The following is a 22,595-nucleotide window of genomic DNA, read 5'->3' on the forward strand; positions in this document are numbered from 1 at the left end:
AAATCAGGCTAAGAAACAGAACCATGCTGTTTACCCTCCTCTCCTCCCCCAACCAGTTGCTGTGAGGATCAAAAACCCTAAAGCGCTATATAAATTCTACCTGTCATTATTCTTCTTAAAGGGAGCCAGCCATCTGCACAAGCAGGCACATGTATATGACACGGCCCAATTACTGGCACACACACATGTACACAGCCATGCCCGTGCATCCCTACACACAGGCACCAGTGAGCACAGGCCACACCCAACGGCAGGGACACACACACATATATGTGCACACACCACTTCAGAGCTGACAATTCTGTTCTCTGAGATGTCCAACTTCTCTCTGGGCACCCCAGTTTAAGCCAACAGTCCCAAATGATCAAAGCCCACTGAGCAGACCTCAGCATGGCCTATCCAGAGAGCTATGCCCCTCGGGGGGGGGAGGACAATGGTAGCCAAGGGGCCAGGCTGGGGGGGGGGGGCTTCTGCCCCCAGGGTTTCCCCCTCTGGAGAATGAAGGTGTACCCCCACCCCCTTCCCAGGCTAGGATAAAGGTATCAGTCCAGTGTTCTTCCCATGGGTTGATCCCAAGTGGTGGCAGCAGTGGCTTTCTGTTATTAGAAAGCATGGGGAGGGGCCAGGGCTGGTTGGCATAGGCCCCAAGGGAGTCGGCCAGAGGCCAGCGTGGCGGCAGGTGACACAGTAACCTTGGGGAGGGCTCGAGCCAGGCAAGGGAGGGAGGGCGGGCGGGCAGGCGGGCCCCAGCTTTTTCCTGCACTGACTCAGCCTGGGCAGCCAGACCCACTGGAGGCCTTGGGAAAAAATATCCCCTGGGGCAGTCAGGGAAGTATTCACACCCACTTGCATTTCAAACCAACCTCCTGCCCACCTGGGTGTCTTCCAGAGAAAGAGTCAGAGATGGAGAGAAAAGAAATGGGGTTGGGTGGACATCAGGAGAAGACAAAGGGACAGACAGAAAGTAATTTTTTTTTGCTGGGGGGAGTAGGCATGATGTCCACCTCTCCAGAGGGCTCTGGCAGGAGGCCACCAGACATAGAGGGTAGGGACAGGGCCATCCTCAGCTGGAGGCCCAGCAGGCCATGAGAGTCTGGTCCTGGGGAGAGATCAATGAAGAGAGGCTGAAGGTCTCCTCTCCACCTCCATGCTGAGGGGCAGCAAGATGCTGGTAGCCCCTTCCCCCAATCAACTACATGTGGGCTATGGCAGGACTCAGCTGCACAGGGCAGGTGGGGAGGGAGGATGTAGCTGGAGAGGGGAAGGGGCAGAATGAGGAGCCAGGACTGTGGGCGCCCAGATCTCTCCCCCCTAAGCAGCTCCGTGTCTCAGCCCGGCACCTCTTGGACTCCAATTCACTGCACTTTTAGTAAGAGAGCAGGGGAGGGAAGAAACATGCATAGAACCAAGAGGGTCAGAGCTGGGAGGGCCCTTAGAACCCAGAAGGTCAGAGCTGGGAGGGACCTTAGAGAAGAGAACATGAGAGCTGGGAGGAAAATTAGGACACAGAATGTCAGGCCTGGGTAAGACCTTCACAACAGAGTCCAAACTGGGAAAGGCCACAGAAAATAGAATGAGAAAGTTGGGATGGAACTTAAAACAAAATGTGGAAGTTCAGAGGGACCTCAGAGATCACTGAATCCAACCCTCTCCTTTTACAGCTGAGGAAACTGAGGCCCAGTGAGAGAAGTGGACATGAAGCAGCAGAGCTGGGGCTAGAACTGAGGCCCTCCGCCTCAATTCACCTTTGGGAATAGAAGAGAGGAGAGGATGGGAGGGAAGGCCCTTCTCAGCTCAGCCACGCAATGATTGTTCTGGGCTTTGGAAGTCAAGAGGGATTCGGTCTTTTTACTGCAGGTGAATCAGTCCCTAAAATGCCCCCTGAGCCCCCTCTTCCCGAAAGGGATCTCAAAGCACTTTCTGATCGTGAGTGCACAATCACTATGGATGGGCCTCAGAAGAGAATGAATTCCCAAGGGAAACAGGCCCCATCCGACCCCATTGGAAAGAGGAAGTGGCGCGCTCGCTCGGGTTCTGATTGAAAGCTGGCCTTCTGGAGGAGCTCAAAATAGAAATCAGGAATCCTGGCCTTTCACCCAACCGGCCCCACCTGCTCAAACCTCCTGTCAGCAGTCCAGCCAGGGGCTTCTCGCTTCTCATCAAGAACTAAAGAGAACCACCACCTGGCCCAGCTGAGCAAGACCGAGAAAGCAGCAGGTGGAGGCACACACCCCTCAGGAAGAGGGAGGGACCTTCACCCCAAACTTACCTGCTACTGTTAATCAGGGGCCCTCGATCTGGGGACAGAGGGCCACTTGTTAGAACTGAGAAGGTACTTAGAACAGAGATGTAGAATACTGAATGTCAGGGCAGAAGGTCAGAACCAGGAGGGCTCTTAGAACCCTGAATGTCAGAGCTGGGAGGGGCCCTTAGAACCTAGAATGTCAGAACCAGGAGGGCTCTTAGAACCCCGAATGTTAGGGCTGGAAGGTCCCTTAGAACACTGAATGTCAGAGCTGGAACAGCCCTTAGAACCCAAAAGGTCAGATCAGGGAGGGTCCTTAGAACCCAGGATGCCAGAGCAGGGAGGGCCCTTAGAGATTGTCTAGTTCAACCCCTCCATCTTGCAGATAAAGAAACTGAATTCCTGATAGGAAAAGGGAAGGTCCCAAGGAAGTGAATAGAGTAAGTGGCCTCAGAACTCAGCTCTCCCGGCTCCCAATTCAGGGACCTTTCCCTACATCCTAGTTAGGGAGGAAGCAACAACCTTGCTGTAATGTTGTGCTCCAGCCCCTGGAACCCCTCTCCTTGATCCTCTGCAAACCCACCCGATCTCTGGCCCGCCCCCCCACCCCAGCTGGAGGAGGCCCTTCGGGACCCTCCTCTGACTCTCCCCTTCTCCCTACTCACATTCACCAAATGACCCAGAAGTTAATTGTGTCCTCGCCCTGGCCTGTTCTCTAGCTATCCTGTGGGTGTGAATGCTGTCTCCCTAGCCAGACTGTGAGTAAATACCGTACCAATAATATATTCCCTGCCAGTTCTCCCCAGTGTGGCCTGGCCCTGGGTGGGGCACACGGAGCAGCCCAGTAAATACCCCACCTCTTACCATGGGCATGGAGACTTCCTATCGTGGTGACCTTGGGTAAGTCACATCACCACCACTCCTAACCCTGAGCTGCCTTCTCTATAAAATGAAGAGTTGAACTAGGCAGCTTCTAGCTTAGGATTCTAAATCTTAGAATAGTCCATTTAAGAGGTGGGAGGGTCCTTAAAGAACATCTCATCAAATTCTTGTCATTTTATAGATGAGCCAAGTCAAGCCCAGAGAGGTGAAGTCACTTAACCAAGGTCACACAGGGAATGCCTGACTAGGCTTAAACCCCCGCCCCCCCATCAGGCTGTGAACCTGATGTTTTAAAATTTCAATAGCAGTATAACTGGTTTCCTTCACAATCCTCAGTATTTTATTTTATGCATTTAAAGACATTACTCTGAGAAAGAATTCATAGTGGTTTCGCCAGCCTGCTAAAGGGGTCCATGACTTCATTATCCTTACCACCATCATCAACTAGCACTTTCAGGTCTGCAAAGCACTCTCCCTATGTTATCTCTTTGATCCTCACAAAAAACTTGTGAGGTACATGTTACTATGGACCTCATTTTACAGTTGAGGAAACTGAGGCAAACTGGTCAAGTGACTTGCCCAAGGTCACATAGCTAGTAAGTGTCTGAGGCTAGATTTGAACTCAGGCCTCCCTGACTCCAGGTCCAGCGCTCCAGCTCTCCTTACAGAGTCACCAGGGAGTCAGTGGCTGCGCTAGGAGGCTCATGCATCAAACCTAGGCAGATACAAATTCTTTTTTTTTTTTTAATAGTATTTTATTTTTTTCCCCCAATTACACGTAAAGACCATTTTTAACGTTCAATTAAAAAAAAAAACAACTTTGAGTTCCAAATTTTCTCACTCTGTGCAATCATGTAAAACAGATTTAAGAAGACACTATCCTACTCCCCCTTACCCCACCCCCGAAGAAACTGGCCCCTCCCCAAATGGCCACAGGCTTCCCTGCCCAAGGGGAATTTCACCAGAGGTGAGGGAGAAGGCCCAGGCAGGGTAGGAGCCAAGCCTCTATCCCTGGAGAAAGCGATCCAGGCCAAGCTGCTGGGTGGGGGTTTGACACTCTGGTCTTCCCGAAGTGACGGCCCGGCCAGCAGCTGGAATTGACTTTGGGTCCAGAACTGCCACCAGGCTGCTGACCTCAGCTGCCCTGGCCCAGCATTGGGTGCCGGGAAAGGACGGAGAGAGTCCATGCCAACACCCACCTGCTAGGCCTCCCATCGGCCCGGATGCAAATTAAACAGGAACAGCGCCAACCCATGGAATGTGACAGTAGAAGGGACCTTGAAGACTTTCCAATAAAATCATAATTAATAATGGTAGTGACGGTGATCTCCTAATTCTCCAGTGTTTTTGTTACCATAGCCCCATGATGTAGATGGTGTGGGTATTGGCTCCATTTTACATATGTGAACTGAGGCTGAGGGAGCTAAAGAGACCCGATCAAGGTCATCGCCCTGGAGTGAATACAGCAAGGGTCTCAGACTCTGGCCATGAACCTCAGAACTTTGGACTTAGAATGCACCTTGACCCTGAGGCCCAGGAAAGTCACACTGAGAAGGAAACAGCGGAGCCAAGATTCTCCTGACTTCAAATGCCTCATCTTACAGACTGGGAAACTGAGGCCAAGAAGAGGTAAGTGACTTGCTCAAGGACAAGAACTTGGGTCAACTGTCATGCCCCAACCCCCAATCCCCCAGGGCTTCCTCCCCTTCCCTCCACCCCCATTTTCTTAGTCCCAAGGCCCCATTAGCTCTAGGAGTTGCCCATGGGAAGATGGTGGGAAGTTCTTTGTCACTGCTGGACCTGCCCCATCCTCATCGTGAGCCCCTGCTGCCTCAGGGCCCTTCCTTCTTAGTCACTCCTCACACCTTCCCCAGAACACCCCAAAATTCTCAACCCAGGTAGAGAGACCAAGAAAGGGCATGGGATTAGCAATGGCGGAGGGACTCAGGGGCATAATGGGCAACTTCGGCCTTAGCACGGCTGCTGGCTTAATAAATGTTTAGTAACTGACTTGACCAGCTGCCAGCCATCACTGGACGGCCTCTGTGAATCAAGGAGTGGTACCAAGGGCCGGCTCTCTTTTTACAAAGGCACAAGGTTGTCTTGGCAGAGCGAGCTTCTATTAGCTCCTTAAGAACAGACACTGGGATTTGTTCTATATTTGTACCCCCAGATCCTATAGTAGTAGGTGGGTGGGTGGTATAGTGGTTAGACCGCTAGACTTGGAGGGAGGAAAGAGCCAAGTTCAAATCCAGCCTCAGACACATACTAGTTGTGTGACTGGGCAAGTCACTTAACTGCTGTCTGCCTCAAGTTTCCTCATCTGTAAAATTGGGAAAATAATAGAATCTACCTCCTAGGGTTGTTGTAAAGATTAAATGAGACAATATTTGCAAAGGACTTTGTAAAACCTTGAAGTGTGTGTGTATATATGTGTATGAATATGTATATGTATATGTGTGTATGTGTATATATAGTGTTATTATTATTATTGCTGTTATTAGCAAATACTTGTTAGGTCAGACTGAGCAGGAAGACGTTAGCGGCTACTGCTTTCCTGCCTCCCTTCTCTGTGCCAAACCCCACATTTTCAGTGTTTCTCTCCGCCATATTTTCCTTCAATAATCACACATAACAACAGTTATAGTAAATAGCTCCTGGTTCTCCGCTGCTCCAAGATTTACAAAGTCTGTTCTCTTCACAAGAGACCTGAGAGGTCTGTTTTTTACAGACGGGAAACTGAGCCCCACAACCACAGGCACTGAGCCCGCAAGAATCAGAGCCAGGGCCAAAGCCAAGGAAGCGACGCCCAGCTGCCCTGCACACAGTAGGCATTTGCTGAGTAAGCACTGAGCCCACCCCCGCCCCTGCAGTTCTGCCAATCATACTGAAAATCTGGAGATCAGGCAGGTCCTCAGGGGCCTTTCCCCTGCATCCCCCTCCCCAAATTGCTATGGGGTGAAGGCAGCCAGCCAGTGGAGGGGAGCTTCCCCCTCCCCAAAGCTTTGCCTTCCCATCCTAATGGACAAGGCCTGTTCCTCTAGGGGGTCAATTTCCCTATTCCCTGGTTTTCAGGCCTCTCCAAGTTCTGATACTATATTCTAAGATCTTCTCAGCTCTGATATCCTACATCCTAGGTTCTAGGGTTCCTTCATGACTCTGAAATCCTGAGTTCTAAGGGCCCTCCCAGCTCTGACATCTGAGGTTCCAAGAGCCCTCCCAACTCTGACATCCTGTATTCTAAGAGCCCTTCCAAAACCCCAGGAGGACACATACTAAATTCTTACTGGCTACAAATCCCCGACCTGTGTCTGGGATAACGGAGCTAAGGCCCACTCACTCCTTGCCAGTCATTTTGCCCGTTTATGTGCTGTCTTCTGAAGGAATTTATCCTCAGGGGCTAAGGAGGCCCCATCCCCTTTCTCCCTCTCCCTGCTGCCTGACAGTACCCCATAAACACTGACTCCCTTTGGTGGCCTCTTGGAGTTCCATACTAAGAGCCATGAGCTTGGGGGACCCCCTCCCAGGGAGGCAGGAGAGGAGGGAGGGGCCTTACCACAGCCATTTCTGGAAGCCCTGGGCCTGGCTCACCCTGAGGTTATTTTCAATCCCAGCTAACCCACAGGCTTGGCTTAGAGTCAGAACCTGACACACGGATGCACATATCCATGTATAAATATAAGCAAATGCTCTCACCAAGGGAAGGCTGAACCTGCATTTTTTTTTAACTTCCCAGGAGAAAATGATTGTTCTAAGAGCCCAGGGGAAGTCACTTAATTGCTTTGGTTCTCAATTTTCCCATCTGGGAAATGGAAGTAGGGACAATAATTCCCTGCCCTGGTGACCTCTGGGAAGTTTGTTGTGAGGATCAGAGGAAAGAAGGTATATTAGAGTTAGCTGTGAACTGTAAAAGCACCTGACAGAAGTAAGGGCTCCATGTCAAGGGGTAACTGACCAGAAGCAACCATCCCCTAAAACTAGCCCATAAGATGCCCATGTTCCAGCCCTGGTTCTGCCACTGGTTCACCACAGAAACTTGAGCAAGTTTCTTCCTTTTTTTTTTTTGGTAGGGCAATGACTAGCCCAGGGTCACACAGCTAGTCAGTGTCAACTGTCTGAGGTCAGATTTGAACTCAGGTCCTCCTGAATCCAGGGCCGGAGCTTTATCTACTTCACCACCTAGCTGCCCCCTGCAAGTCACTTCCTCTTTTCTAGGCCCCTATATTCCCATCTGCAAACTGGGACTTCAAGCTGCAAGACCTTGGGCCAGTCACTTCCCTCAGTTTCCTCAACTGCAAAACAGGGATTCTAATAGCACTCACCTCCCAGGATCATTGTGAGAATCAAATGATATAATATTTGAATATTTGCATTATATTTGAATTAAACTGTATTATAGAACACATATATAATATTAGAATTATATTTGTAAGGTACTTAACAGTGTCAGTGCCTGACACTCTATGGTGGGAGCTCTATGAATTCTAACTTTTCTTGTTGTCGTTGTATCAAGTGCCGTCTACACTGGAAGGAACCACATATATATGAGGGCTAGCCCCCAGGCCTAGCCCATGCCATGGCTCTCCCCAGGCCCTGTGCCTGGGCACCCCCTCCTTCACAGGAATCTTCCCAGCTTCCCCTTCCCATGGCATGTTAGGGCTTACAAAGCAATCCTCCCTTAAAAACCAAACCAAATCAAATCAAATTTTAAAATAATAATAAAAAAAACAAACCAAAGCAATTTCCTTCACTCACAGCAGTCTGAGAGGGAGAGCGTGCAGGGCATAGCAGAGAGAGCAGACAACAAGCTGGGCCCCAATCTCAGCTCCACTACTCCCAGATTCTGTGTGACCCTGGGCAGGTTTCTTTCCCTCTCTATAAAATGAGGAGGGGAGGGTGGGCAGCACAGGGGAATTAGGTGACTTGTAAGGCTCCTTCTAACTCTAAAGCTCTGAGCTAGGGGGTCATCTCCATTTTACATATGAGGAAACTGAGGCTCAGGGACTGTCCAAAGTCACCTGGCCAGGAAACTTGAGATGGAGAGCTCCAAATCCAGGAGTTTTTCACTCCCACCAGGATGCTCAGGAGTTCCCCATGTCTCCATTTGCCTCCCCTTTCCAGCTGTGTCTCAAGCAAACCCAGGGAAGGCAGGGACAAAAATAAGGAACATGAGAAAGCCTTCAATTTCCAGCTCAGCTGCCACTCCCCGACCCCCCACGCCCTGTCTGGTTTCCATCTGGGGCTGCTCAGCCACAACCCCCACCCTCAGCCTTGACCACCCCCTCCCAGCCCCCTAGGCGGACAGCTTCTTTGGGGTTGGAACGGACCTAGCCACACATCAAAGCAGCTCTGGCCGACCTCCCCAGAGCCCCTTCAGCCAAAAGGGGCCATTTCCTCCCGCTGACACAGAGCTGATGGTTCCAGCTTCCTCAAGCCTCTCTGAACTGGGGGGGATCCATGGGAGACTGAACCCCCCCCAGCCTCCAAGCCCATGCCAAGGGACTCGAGAGCTACCAAGGGTTCAAGGGTCACTTGGCCAAGGCCCACCTCACCTCTGGCGCTCAGTTTCCCCATTTCTGAAGAGGGGTGGGGAGCACTCTCTGAAGAGTCCTGTCTGGCTGAATACACTTGGCAGGATACAGAAATGGCAGGACTCAAATGTTGACTCCAACCCCTTCATTACATGCAAGAGGAAACTGAGGCCCACTTAATTTGCCCAAGGTTAGGAACTGTGTCCTGTTCCTGGCAGAGCCTGGGGCTCTCAGTGAGTGAGAGAAAGAGGAGGAGGTGACCTTGCTGAGTCCCTGGCTGAGGCCTGGACTGCCCCCCAGAACCTGGCCAGAAGGGCTGATGCTTCCTGATAGGAATGGATGAGTGCAAGGCATTCAGAGTGAGCTGAGCCTCCCTCCAGGAGCCCTCAGGGGCGGGTCCAGTCAAGGTCCTCTAGTCAAGAAACCTCATGTGGAAACCCCCTGTCCCCCTGTCCAGGGACCCAGGAGCTCCCTGGGCTCAACCACAGACAGGATTAAGCAAACCCTTGAACTCTGCCCTGTTATTTTTTTGTTTTTTGTTTTTTGTTTTTGCAGGGCAATGGGGGTTAAGTGACTTGCCCAGGGTCACACAGCTAGTAAGTATCAAATGTCTAAGGCCAGATTTGAACTCAGGTACTCCTGAATCCAGAGCCGGTGCTTTATCCACTGCACCACCTAGCTGCCCCCCTGCCCTGTTATTACTAAGGAAGCAATAATCGCAATAGCTCTAATTTCTATAGTTCTTCAAGATTTACAAATTGCTTTTCTTCCAAAAGCCACAGGAGGTAGGGCATGAAAAGAATCTTCCCTCCATTTTACAGATGAAGAAACTGAGGCTGGGCCATCTGGGTCCAGTGACAAGATATATATCAGGACAACTGGAGATGGCCCTGGATGTTTAAGGCAATTGGGGTTAAATGACTTGCCCAAGGTCACACAGCTAGTAAGTGTCTGAGGTGAAATTTGAACTCAGGTCCTCCCAACTTCAGGGCCACCTAGCTGCCCAGTGAACAAATAGATCCCTGACCTCCTACCAAAGCCTCAAGACAGGGGGCCTTGGCAAATTCCCAAGCCCACACTTGAGCTCCCAATCCCCTGCACGCAGGAGCTGAGGAGAGAGCACCAACCTGGCCTCTCTCAACTCTCCCACTGAGGCTGTCACCAATCCCTATCCATCACACCTCCACCACATTCCCCACAACTCTCCAGTGCCTGTGTCATCACCTTCACCCAGATACTCAGTAACCATCCTTCATTTCAACAGCCTCCAGTCCTCTTTTGGTATACTGCCAGACCAATCTTTCTGCACAGGCTTGGTCACATCTCTCCTCAAAAACCTTCGATGGCTCCCTATTGTCTGAATTAACAAAATCCAAACTCTTATGCTCTGTGTTCGAGGTCTTGCACAATATGGAGCCAACCCAACCTTTGCAACTTCTCGTCCATCACTCCCATTTCATTCATTTCCCAAGACTGTTTGCCTCCCTCAAAATGCTGTAAATTCACTCTGCCACCTCCTTCCTTTTGCTCATCCTCTCTCTCCTGTCTGGAACGTCTTCCTGTTGTCGAACCCCTGAGCTTCCCATTAAAAGCCTAAATCAAGTGCCACCCACCCCCTACGAGTTGATTCAACTGAATACACATGGACAGAATACTACGTCACCAAAGTTCTAGGTGGCCCAAATGACAATGGAACAAAGGACAAGCATAGGTGGACAGACAGTGTGTGTGGGCTAGGAGGGCTAAGAAAGGGGAGCCCCAGACCATCAAATGTAAATGGTGGAGGGAGTGACCCACCAACTGGGAGGGTTATGTAGGGAGGGTTTATGAGAAGAGGGCATGGGGGTAATCAGGTGCCATCTGTGCCCCCATCCAGATCACAGATCCCCCTGAAGTTTCTAAGTATGTGTGCGAGGGGGGGTCCCAACCTCTCTTAAATCTAGTGCATTCCTTCTCTTATTTTCTATTTTTCCTCTATGTAGCTTGTCTCTACATATTTGTTTGTTTTCTTCCCCATTAGATTGTAAATTCCTCGAGGGCAGGGACTGTCTTTTGCTTCTTTTTGTAACCCTAGTACTGACAGTACCTGACAAACAGTAGGTGCCTAATACATGTTTGACTGATGGTACAGGGGAGAGAACAATAAAAAATAGAACTTGTAGTCTATTAGGAGGGAATCATATCAAAAATAAACCTTATACAAGGGAAAATGTGATGGGTAGAGTCAGGTTAAGGGCCATAAGAAATTTGAAGGCATGAGCCCCCACCAGTAATAGCTTTCCTCTCCCAACCCAATACAACAACCATCTGTTTGCTCCTCATGGAGAGGACATTATCCAGTTGCCTGTGCTGGTATCTTGTTCTGTTAGACCCTGGGCTCCATAAGGGCAGGGACAGTGGGTGTCCTGTCTAAGCTTCCTATCAACCTGGGCACAAAACACAAGGCTGCATACCACAGTGGGTAGACTGTTCAACAGTCTATCGAATCAAATTTGAACTGCCTTGGCAATGAACTCTGAACACCTGCTGGGACCTGGGCCCACTGCCCAGATGCTTAATCCCATGGCACCAAGCTCCATTCATCAACTAGGACCCCTGCCCATTTTCATGATACTGAGACAGTCACTCATTTGCCCCACCAGCCAAGCCCCAGTTAGAATCACTGCTATACCCTACACGTTGATCCAGGAGGGCAGGGGAAAGAATTAGTTCATCTTGGGGTAGAAGTGATCAGAAATCCCAGGGGAAAATGGTAGAATGGGAGACACCTTCCACCCCAAGGGGTCTCTGTCTGGGAAAGCTTTACAGGAAAAGATCCCAGCAGTCATGAGAAATGTGCATTCATTCATTCATTCATTCATTCATTCATTCATTCACTCATTCAACAGTCACGCAGCATACCAGTGCATCTCAGACAAAGGCCCACTCCTAGGTGCCTGTAGAATAACCCAGCATACTCAATACAGAGTCTGAGGTCCTACCTGTTTGAACTGTTCTTCATACGTCCAGTCGCCGTGGTCAGGGGGTTGTGGCTGAGGTGGGAGCTGAGAGGTGCCTGGGTGGGTGAGTCCTGGAGCCAAGCGATCTGGGCCCCCCAGCAACCGGGATGCATCCCCCAGGAAGGGCTGGGGTGCCGGTGTCTTCCGAGGGAGCAGGGAGCTGGTGCCCAACCGGGCCCGGCCCGCCGGGCCTAGTCCCTCCTCTCCCAGCTCTTCCTCCTCTTCCTCATAGTCATCTTCCTCTTCTTCCTCTTCCTCCTCCTCCTCCTCCTCCTCCTCCTCTCCAGGGTCTTCTTCAAAATCTTCTTCCTCCCATTTCTGTTTCCTGGGTAAAAGGAAAAAGAAACAGAGGGTAAGTGAGCAGCAGGACCCACATGCCCACCCCTCCTTTCTCCAATGGGATGATGGAGTAAGCCCTTGGACCAGTAGTCTTAGGGTCAAGTTCCTGTGAGCACTGTTACCAGCTGGCTTGTCTGTGTGCTTGTCTCTGGGCCTCAGTCTTGCCATCTATAAAACTAGGTGGAACCTTCCCTATCATGCAGCGGGTTCTATTTCTAGAGGTAGAGAAGGGAGAGTCCAGAGAACAGAACAAATTCTTTCCAGAAAGAAGTTCTCTCAGAAGGAGCTGAGGTTTGGAAGTAAGGGCAGGAGACTTAGCAGTAGCCACATCCTTTCTGAGCCTCAATGATTCTCATCCATGAAATGGGCCAACAATCAAGTTACAGATGCCTTCTTCCCCCTGGGGATGCATCTCTGCCTAGTTTCACCTGGGGCAGGTGTTTGGGTCCTTTGGGCCCCTGTGGCTATCCGACCCCCCAGGGTCACAGAAGCAAACATCAAAACTGAGAGGGCTCTTAGAGATCAAATAACCCAATGTCCCCATTTCAGAGATGGGCAAATTGAGGTCCAGAGAGGGGAGGAGTTTTGCCGAAGGTAGCCCATCTACTCATTGGTTCAAGTATCCTGACTCCCCAAACTCTCCCTTCCTGCTCATGACTTACATCTCCTCTTCCTCCTCTGAGACCAGCTCCTGGAAGTGTCCACGGCTGCCCTCTGTCCCCTGGGCTGGCTCATCTGCCCGAGCAGGCGGGACCTGGGCGGCCTCGTCCTCTTCTATCTCATCCTCATCCTCCTCATCACCAGACATTGGACTCCCCTCTGAGCCTCCAGGGCTCGGGGCGTGGCTCAGGCCGGCAGCCGCTGCCCGCATGGCTGCCAAGGCTGCCATCTGGGCCCGCTGCATTCGCACGCTCTCTGGCTCACCATCCTCAGCGCCGGCCCCAGAGCCCTGTGGTGGAGTGGGCCCTGGCGGTTCTGGTGCCTGCTGCCGGGCCTCCATCTCCTGCCGGGCCCGCTGCTGCCGCTGCAGGAGATTCTCCATCACTGCATGCAGCTTCATGGCTGTCCGCCGTCTGCCGGGGGCCGGAAGAGCCCGGGGACAGGGGGGCGGCAGGGCAGGGCCCGGCGGGGAAGGGGGGAGGCGCCGGGGGGCGGGCGGGCCGCACTGCAGCGTGGCGAATGGGGGGGCTTCGATGACAACGAAAGGAGGGAGAAGGGGCCAGGCTGGGCTGTCCTCCTCTGCCGACTCTGGGCCACAGTCCCTGGCCGGGACACAAGCCCAGAGGTCACCGGGAGCTGGCCCGATGCTCCCTCGGAGGCCCTCCGGGCTCAGGCAGTCATTCAGCTGGACATCCCCTGGAGGATTCCCGAGATAGAGAGAGGGTGGGGTACGTCCTTCACCACCAGCAGCAGGGCCAGTGGCCTTTGAGGTCAGCAGGTCCTATTTGCCTCAACCTGGCTCAGACCTGTTTCATCCAGGTACCTCTGAGAACCTGTCTGGGCAAGGGGAGATGGGAAAGACAAGTCAGCTGGATGGTTAGCGCTAGAAGGCTCTCTCCCTCTCTCCTCCAACCCATTCCATCATCACATCTCCCTGTGGCTAGGGGCTCCTTCTCAAGACCCCCCAAGAAAACCCAACCAGCCGGCTGGGCCCCAGTGCACAAGAGACCAGCAGCCCAATAAATGGGTTGTCCCCTCTACCAAAGGCAGACCAGACTCGGCGCATTCTGCAGAGCCTGGGACAAGGAGAGGTTACGGTTTCCATTCCAGGGAAGGAACAGGAGGGTGACAAAGCCTTCATGCCCACTTAGAGGGGCCCAAGGTCACACACACCTGGCCAGCATCAGGAGTGGGACTCAATTTCCAATTTCCTGACTCTCTCCTCTACAAAATTCCTAATCCTGACTCCACCAGGACCTACACCATGCCCAGCCCTGATTTCCAAGGTATCTCTGAATAGCCAGCGGGATCCAGCCAGCTACAGTGCCCCAGGCAAAGGGAAGGGCCTACAGGCAGGCCAGTCAAAGGGGTCATGGCTAAGGAATGCCAATTCCCATTTCTATGACACTTGAAAGTTTACAATGAGAGGAGGTGGTGGTAAGTAGAGAGTTATAAGTCCCATTTTATAGATGGGGAAACTGAGAAGAAGTGATAAGTACTAAAGCCGAGATTTCTGGGATCATTGGAACATAGACTTAAAGCCAAAAAAGACCTTGGAAGTCATCAAGTTTAACCCCTTCTCATTTTACAGACAGGAAACCAAGGTCCAGAGAGGTAAATGACTCAGTCATCTCTCCCTCCTCTGAGTAGGAGCCAAGAGGACCTGGGCCAAGGTTGCTGTCCCCCCTGTTGCCCCTTTTCAGTACCTATCATCATAAGGGCCCTTTGGGCTCTGGCCAGTCTCCACCCCACCCCCAAGGCTAGGAGGGCTGGCCTAGAGGCTCAGAATACCTCCCTCTCCAACACCTTCTTGCCCCTCACCTGCAGCCCAGGGGTCTGGGGTCACCTCCAGAGACAATTCATTAATATTAAAGCCAGCCTTCCCTGGCACCTGCTGAGGTCCAGGGAGAGATAAACAGCACCTCATCGGTCTGACCCCACGGGGGACTGGGAAGCCCCAAGAATTGTTGCTTCATAAACGGAGGTGGGGAAGGCCCCCCTTGCCTAGGTTGCTGATTGGCTGTGATAGCCCATGGCCATCTGGGGCCCAGACTCTGCTGTGGCATTCCAAGTTCCAAGTTCCACACATACAGAGGAGGGGGCTGCCATTGGTTGTCTACCCACCCCCGTCAGGGCCTGGAGAGTGGGGCAAGGCGACTTTTTTTTTTTTTTTTTTAGTGAGGCAATAGGGGTTAAGTGACTTGCCCAGGATCACACAGCTAGTAAGTGTTAAGTGTCTGAGACCGGATTTGAACTCAGGTACTCCTGACTCCAGGGCCGGTGCTCTATCTACTGCACCATCTAGCTGCCCCAAGGCGACTTTCATTAGTAAAATCTAGCTCAGCCCTGGCTCCCAAAGATGGGTCACCGAGTATCCTAAGTTCTCCTTCCCCCAAATAGAGGGGAGACCCAGAGCCCAGGTCTTTAGGTCTGCTCTCCATCTGGGGGGAGGCAGAGAAGGAAGCAAGCAAGAATCGCAGAGGGGGGAAGGGAGGGGTAATAAATAAAGGAGGACAGAAAAGTAAAAGATTGATCAATCCTGTGCCTCCGGGCAAATGGCTAACCCTCTCTGGGCCTCATGACTGAAGACCAGACTGAAGACCTCCCTCCTCGCACAGTGTGTCATATTGGAAGAAGCAATGGACTTGGAGTCAAAAAACCTGGCTTCCAACCCCAAGCTTTGGGTGACTCTGGGCAAGTCACTGCCCTTGAATGGGCCTCAGTTTTCTCATCAGTAAAATGAGTAGTTTGGGCTAGATGACTTCCAAGTTCCCTTCCACTTCTAAAATCTTGGAACACGGGCCCATTCACCTCATCTCCAAATCCAGCTTTGGGGTCCTCCAGACCATGCTAATCTCACCCAAGTCCAGCCTCATCCCTAGGACACAAAGAACTGTGGATATTGACATTGTGCTTGGTTTAAAGGAATGATGAGATGACAATTCTTAATTTTAAAGGATTTCTCTCACAACTGCCCCAGGGAGGCAGGCACAGTATTTTTACCCTCACTTTACAGCTGAGGAATTTATGGCTCAGAGAGCCTGTCAGAGGCAGGATTTGAACCCAGGTCTTCCTAACTCCAGGTTAAAAATTGGCCTTAGGGTGAGGCAAATGAAATTCCACTCCACCCACAAGTCTGGGAAGTCCCACCTGTCTAGCCTTCCTTTCAAAAGGCAATGGCTGGGGGCAACTAGGTGGCACAGTGGATAAAGCACCGGCCCTGGATTCAGGAGGACCTGAGTTCAAATTTGACCTCAGACACTTGACACTAGCTGTGTGACCCTGGGCAAGTCACTTAACCCTCATTGCCCCACACAAAACCAAAACAAACCAAAACAAAAAAAACAAAAGGCAATGACCAATAAACATTAAGTGCTTACTGGGTTTCAGGCATTGTGCTAAGCATCACTGATACAAATAAGAAAAGGAAAGATAGGGCCTGCCCTCAAGAAGCTTACAATCTAATGGGGATTTCATTTGCCCAGAGAAGGGAAGCTGGGACAATGAGCTGCAGGAGTCTGGATGCCCCAGCCCAGGGTTCTTTCCACTCTGCCCAGAGCCCACATGCTGATACTCGTACTCACTGCCTTCTGTCCCACCTCCAATGCCCAGCAAAATTAACCCCAAACCAAAACCCACTACCACGAAGGTGGCAATCAGAGCCACCTCCAACGAAATAGAGGCTAAGGGGTGGAGGTACAGTGAGGGCATGGATGGTGAGAGTACTTGCAAGGGGCACCAAGGGGTAGGAAGAGGGGAGAGGGAGCAACTCTCCTTTTATAGGAAACCTCATACTTCAGAAAAAAAGATCTCAAAGCACACATATAAGTGATGACCTTTCCTTTGGGATCCTGGGGACCAGATCCCAAGAGCCCAAGGCACCAGATGAACAGAAGTCTAGACCAAGGTTTCTCCTAATGTGTCCCCTACCCCACCCCCACAGGTCAGCAAAGGAGCCCAAGGGATTCCCTGGGGGAGGGGTTTGTGTGTGAGGGTGGGGAACACGTGATGTTAGGATGTCAGGATGCACAAAGCTATTTGACAGAGCCCCCAACAAAACCAGATCTCAGCAGAGAAGCCCAAGCAAGGGGCGCTGCGCATTCAAAACCACTTTTGGGTCCTATTCAAAACCATGTTTGGGTTGAAATGCCCACGCAGCAAACACACCCGTGGAAGCGTGCCAGGACGGGCAAGGCCACACGGCAGCTGAGCATCCAGCAGAACCGCATAAGGGCGGTAAATCCAGCCCAAGGCCAGCTGCCAAGGGCCCACTCCTCTGGTGGCACCTGGGGGAAGGGGGTGGGGGGAAGAGCCTTCTCCCAGCTCCAGGGCCTATTTTGGTCAAAGTTACAAGGAGGAAGGTGGGGGGAGACTGGGTCTGAGCTGGCCCCAAACTATTGCCAAGGTAACCCCAAGATTAGGTCAAGAAACTGGAATTGGAGGAGATGCCAGCCCTATGGGCCCACCACCAAACATCCTCCTCCTGGAATCTTATAGCTGGAAGAAATCTTAGGCACCACTGAACATCCTGAGGAAACTGAGGTCACAGAAAGGTGTGCCAAAATTCAGTGGCAAGAATACTGGATTTGGAGTCAAAGGGTCTGAGTTTGAATCCTGCCTGTTATACTAACTAATTTTATGATCTGGAGCAAATCGCTTAACCCCTCTGGGCCTCAGTTTCCCTATCTGAAAAATAAAGATTATCTCTAAAGTCTCTCTATTTGCTCTGACATTGTATGTTCTAAGGGCATTTCCCCCTCTGACATTTTATGTTTTATGTTCTAAGCCGCCTTTCTACTCTGAAAATCAGTGTTCTAAGAACCCTCTCCTAACTTGGACTTTGTGTATTCTAATAGCCCTCCTGATTTGGCATTCCAAGTTCTAAGTCCTGGGACAGGTAGGTGGCTCAGTAGTTACAGTTCTGGGCCTGGAGTCAGGAAGACTCATCTTCCCGAGTTCAAATCTGGCCTCAGACACCTACTAGTTGTGTGACCCTGGGCAAGTCACTTAACCCTGTGTGCCTCAATTTCCTCATCTGTCAAGTGAGCTAGAGAAGACAATGGCAAACCACTCCAGTATCTCTGCCCAGAAAACCCCAAATGGGGTCATAAAGAGTCAGATACTACCAAAAAAGCCGACAACAATCTTACAAAGGAAACTTGTGAGTCCTAAGGTCCCTTTCATAAGAATTTTTTTTTTTTGCAGGGCAATGGGGGCTAAGTGACTTGCCCAGGGTCACACAGCTAGTTGTCTGAGATTAGATTTGAACTCAGGTCCTCCTGAATCCAAGGCCAGTGCTTTATCCACTGTGCCACCTAGCTGCCCCTGGTCCCTTTCCACTAGGGGTTCTTATCCCCTTCTTTTGTCCTGGACCCCCATTCTTTGCCCAGCAATCTGACAAGCTTGTGGACCCCTTCTCAAAAGAATGTTTTAAAGTGCATCCAACACTGAAGATTACAAAGAAAGCCAAGTTTATAGAAATAGTTACCCAAACATTTTAAAGCCAAACAAGTTTACAGTCCTTGCTTTGCTGTTCTAGCATTCAACATTCTAAGGTCCCTTCCAGCTCCAACTCCGGGGGCCCATCCAGCCTTTAGTACTCCCCCCTTATCAGGCCACAGCCCTCCTCCCCACCTCCCTTGTCCAGAACCTACCTGAGCACTGCAGCTGGGCAGCAGTTGGCTAACTCCCTGGGGAGCCTGGGTAGGGCCTCCTCTACTCAGCGACAGGCCCATCAGTCAGTCCTTAGCCCAGTTCTCAAAACCCAGACCTTTTCTCCAACCCCACCCACTTTTGCCCCATTCTCTATCTGTCCTCCTTACTGGGTTCCTAGCCATGAGCCCTCTCAAGGGCCAAGCAACTGTGCATTCTAGGACAGCACTGATCTGCCCCATTCATAAAATTGGAGCTGGGAGGACCCAATGTGACACACACCTCATCAGAAAGCCACTCGAGAGGAAGCTAGGTGGCGCAGTGGATAAAGCACCGGCCCTGGATTCAGGAGGACCTGAGTTCAAATCTGACCTCAAACACTTGACACTAGCTATGTGACCCTGGGCAAGTCACTTAACCCTCATTGCCCCGCCCCCTCCCCCCCACCCCAAAAAAGTCACTTGCAACCTCACTTGACAAGGAATCATTTGAACTCTGCTTGGAGCCTTCCAGCAACAGGAAGCTCACTACCTACCTACTAAGGCAGTCTACCCTACTTTGGGACAACTGAAACTGTTAAAGTTCTTCCCCTCCATCTAACCTAAAGCTGCCTCTCTATACTCCCACCCCTTCTGATGGTAAGCAGAATGAGTCTTATCAATTCCTTTTCAGCACGATAGCCTTTCAGATATCTGAATATACTTATCATATTCCTCAGGATGCCTGCCTCCTCACCCCCAAAGCCACTGATAAAATAGAATGCTGGTTCAAATCTAACGTCTGGCACTTTCTAACTACATAAACCAGAACAAGTCACTTAACTGCATCGACTTCTCTAGGATTCAATTAATAAACTGTGGTCAGCTAAGCACTGAGGTGGATAGAGAAGTTCAAATCCAGCCTCAAACATGTACTGGTTGGGTGACCCTAGGCAAGTTTGCCTCAGTTTCCTCATCTGTAAAAGAGAGCTAATTAATAGCGCCTATCTTCCCAGGGTTATTGTAAGTAAGTAAGGATCAAATGAGATAGTCGTTAAACCACTGAGCACACTTAAAAGTGCTATATAGGGGCAGCTAGGTGGCGCAGTGGATAGAGCATTGGCCCTGGAGTCAGGAGTACCTGAGTTCAAATCTGGCCTCAGATACTTAACACTTACTAGCTGTGTGACCCTGGGCAAGTCACTTAACCCCCATTGCCTCACTAAAAAAAAAAAGTGCTATATAAATGCTTCCTATTATTATTATTATTACTAATGTAGCAGGTTCCTTCTTGCTTAGATACTAATAATAACCTCAATTGCTAAAGGTATTTAGACTTTACAGGGTACTTTCTTTAAAACAGCCTACTGGGATAGGAAGTACAAGGATTGTTAATAGGCCCATTTTATAGACGAAGAAACAGAGGCTTAAGGAAGAAAAGCAACTGATCCAAAGTTAGAGTAGGAACTTAAGTCAAAGGCTGCTAAGCTCCCACCCAGAGAGGTCCTTCCATATGATATTGACTTTTCTCCAAGCCAAACACCCACCCACATTACTTCCCCTTCCTCCTTTCCTGGAGGAGGTAGGGGACTAGGGATGCAGGTCACCGAATACACTGTCGGACCAGCCTGCTTGATTCGGTTTATAAATGTAGTTCTTGGAGGAGGTGGGGGGAATGTGGGGTTGGGGGAGGGGAAGTCATCACAAAAGGTAAACTTTCAAATCGCCCCCCCCCCAAAGAGCCAGTAGTTGGAGATGAAAAAACCAAGGATTATTTGAAATGTCCCAGGTGACAAGGCAATGGACTCCCTATGTGACCTTGGGCAAAATATCACTAAGACTCAAGTTTCTCCATTTGTAAAAGCAAGAAGGGGGTTGAACTAAATGACCTCTTAAGTTTCACCCAGCTCCAATTCCATGATCCTTCACACTGGTGTTGGGAAAAGAGGTGGGCTTAAAACCAAGACAACTGGGCCCAGCACTTACTGGCTAGGTGACTTTGGGTAAGTCACTTGCCCCATCTCTAGACCTCAGTATCCCTATTGTCTCCAGTACTTCAAACACTACAGAAATGGGAGTATCATTCTTGATCTGAGCTCAAAATTCAAATGTACACAATAAAAGGTTGGGAGATGAAAGGGGTTTGTCTCCCAAGTCTCCCTTTTACTAGCTGGTTAAAAGAGCTCAGAGCCAGTGGTCTTTTGTGAGATTTGTTTGCCTTTTAAACCAGCCTCCTGTTATTTAAAACCATCCCTGGCAGGCATCACAAACAATCCTTCCCCCCCCCCCCTTTCACTAATCTAAATCGAATCCGCCCATCCACCCCTTCATTTTACAAATGAGGAAACTGAGGCACAGAGAGAGAAAAGGACTTCGCCTAAACTCCCATAGACTGAGCCCTGCTGATTCCTGGCCTATAAGTGTAGAGGGTAGATTGTTTCCTTAGCAGATCTCAGCCTCAATGTAGGAGTCCCTGTGTGACCTTGAAGAAGTCAAGGTACCTCAGAGGATCAGGAGACTGGGAGGCCTGGGACACTTATTCATGAACAACCTCTCTGTGCCTCAGTTTCCTCGTCTATAAAATGAAGAGGTGCACTCAGCGGCTTCTAAAGGCTCCTCCTGGCTCCACATCGAGATCCCGAAATCTTTTGGCAGCTCAGTTTTCTCATCTGTAAAATGAAGATCAGATAACTGACCACCGAGGCAGCCAGCATCCATTATTGGGGCATCCGCTCACCCAGGATGACTCCAGAGACAGTTCACCCCTACCCTCCTCTGAAAAGTCAGAACCCAGCAAAGGGCCAGAAGCCAAGCTCCCAGAAGGTCCTTTGGGACAGGCTGGCATAGCTTCGAAGAGGCAGAGGGTGACCATGAGGGTAAAGGGGTGGAGGGAAGGGATGGGACCAGAACCTGGCAACACCCTGACTGGTTGGCCAGCTGCCTGACCTTATTCCCTACTTCAGAGGGGCCTGGCCCTGACCGGCCTTGCTCATCCCTCTCTGCCATGCCCTTACCCCAAGTTACAGGCCATAGCCCGGCCTGGCCACACATGCTCTCTGCCTGGTTGTCAACAGAATGCAGGAGAGGAGAGAAGTCGTTTTAGTCCCATGCCTCCAAGGGGGAGAAGTATTCATTTAGCTCTCTAAGGGCCCTTTCAATTCTGACGTTCTGTGTTCTGAGGCAGCTCTGAGCTCTGCCCCTTTCCTACTGGTGCTCCCAGGGATGGTGTGATGGAGGGCTATCTAAAAGGCAAAAATGGACAGCCAGGCTTGGGTCACAGGGGCCTGGCCTCAGGGCACCTCAGTTTCCCTTCCCAGGGGACTGTTTTCCTTTTTCCCTAAGAGAGGAAAAGTGCTGAAAGTGAATTTCTGGGCTGGCCTGGCCTGACACCTCAGCAACATCAAGGAAAACTTCTGTGGTCTCAGAAAACCTGGATGTCTGGGCATGGGATAGGCACGTGGGGAAGGGGGTCGGTGGGTGGTGGCAACTAGACACAGAAAGGACTGGGATCTTCTAATGCAGTCTATGAAGCTGGGTCTGCCCACCCACAGCCCAGCCATCCCTTTCGGCCAGGGATACTGGGTGTTTGGTGGCCAGCTCCCCATGTCAGTGAAGAAGCAGGCTTAACACCTCCCCCACAGCATCATCCCTTCCTCCAGGCCCCCCAAACCAATTAACCCTTTGTTCTCCCTCTATTTATTACATCCTCTGGTCCAGGGGACTTAAAAATAGCTGCAGCTAGAAGGGTTTTGAGGTGGGTAGGTGGGTGGGTGGGAGGGACACTCTATGCTATCCAGGCAGATGCTGGGGGGTGTGAGGGGGGAGGCAGAGGGGGAAGGTAGGAGGAAGGAAAGAGTTACAGTGGCTTTCATGTTTGGGTCTGCTTCCCACCCCCAACTACATCTGGGTCTTCTATAGAGAGGAGGCTTGGGGCCCCAGGACCCTTGCAAAACCCAGTATTTAAAGTGTTGTGCAAGGCTGCAGGGCCCTGGACAGAGAGGCCTCCAAAGTGGGGGAGGGGAAAGACCAGAAAGGGAAGGGGTAGCCCCAGCCTCTGATGGGAAGCTTCGTAGGGAAGAAAGGAAACTGAAAAAGAAATGAGAGAGAAGGAGAGAAAAGCAAAACAAAACAAAAACCCCCAACCCCCAAAGCTCAATTTGTTCAAACTTCTTGGAAAGAACCGATTTGCATTTCGAGTCTGCTGGAGTGTGTATCTCCATATGGTAACTAGTATTTACCGGATCTATGTGTAGCGAGGCTTCCTCAAGAGAGAGGAAGCCCCCTGAGGGCAGGGGTTGTTTTTTGTAAC

The 22,595-nt window shown here is 50.9% G+C and overlaps 1 protein-coding gene across 1 annotated transcript in view; it reads right to left on the reverse strand.

The window, feature by feature from the left end:
- ARID3A (AT-rich interaction domain 3A) overlaps window positions 1-22,595 on the reverse strand; it is a 79,772-nt gene that overhangs the window by 55,621 nt on the left and 1,556 nt on the right. Inside the window, exons 2-3 of the mRNA XM_043976468.1 lie at window positions 12,659-13,493; window positions 11,640-11,982 (exon numbers count right to left, since the gene is read on the reverse strand). Coding sequence (XP_043832403.1) covers window positions 11,640-11,982; window positions 12,659-13,056 — 741 coding nt within the window. The 5' untranslated portion in view covers window positions 13,057-13,493. The remainder of the gene's footprint in view (window positions 1-11,639; window positions 11,983-12,658; window positions 13,494-22,595) is intronic.

Source organism: Dromiciops gliroides, chromosome 1, assembly GCF_019393635.1.
Source record: "Dromiciops gliroides isolate mDroGli1 chromosome 1, mDroGli1.pri, whole genome shotgun sequence".
Classification (NCBI taxonomy): domain Eukaryota; kingdom Metazoa; phylum Chordata; class Mammalia; order Microbiotheria; family Microbiotheriidae; genus Dromiciops; species Dromiciops gliroides.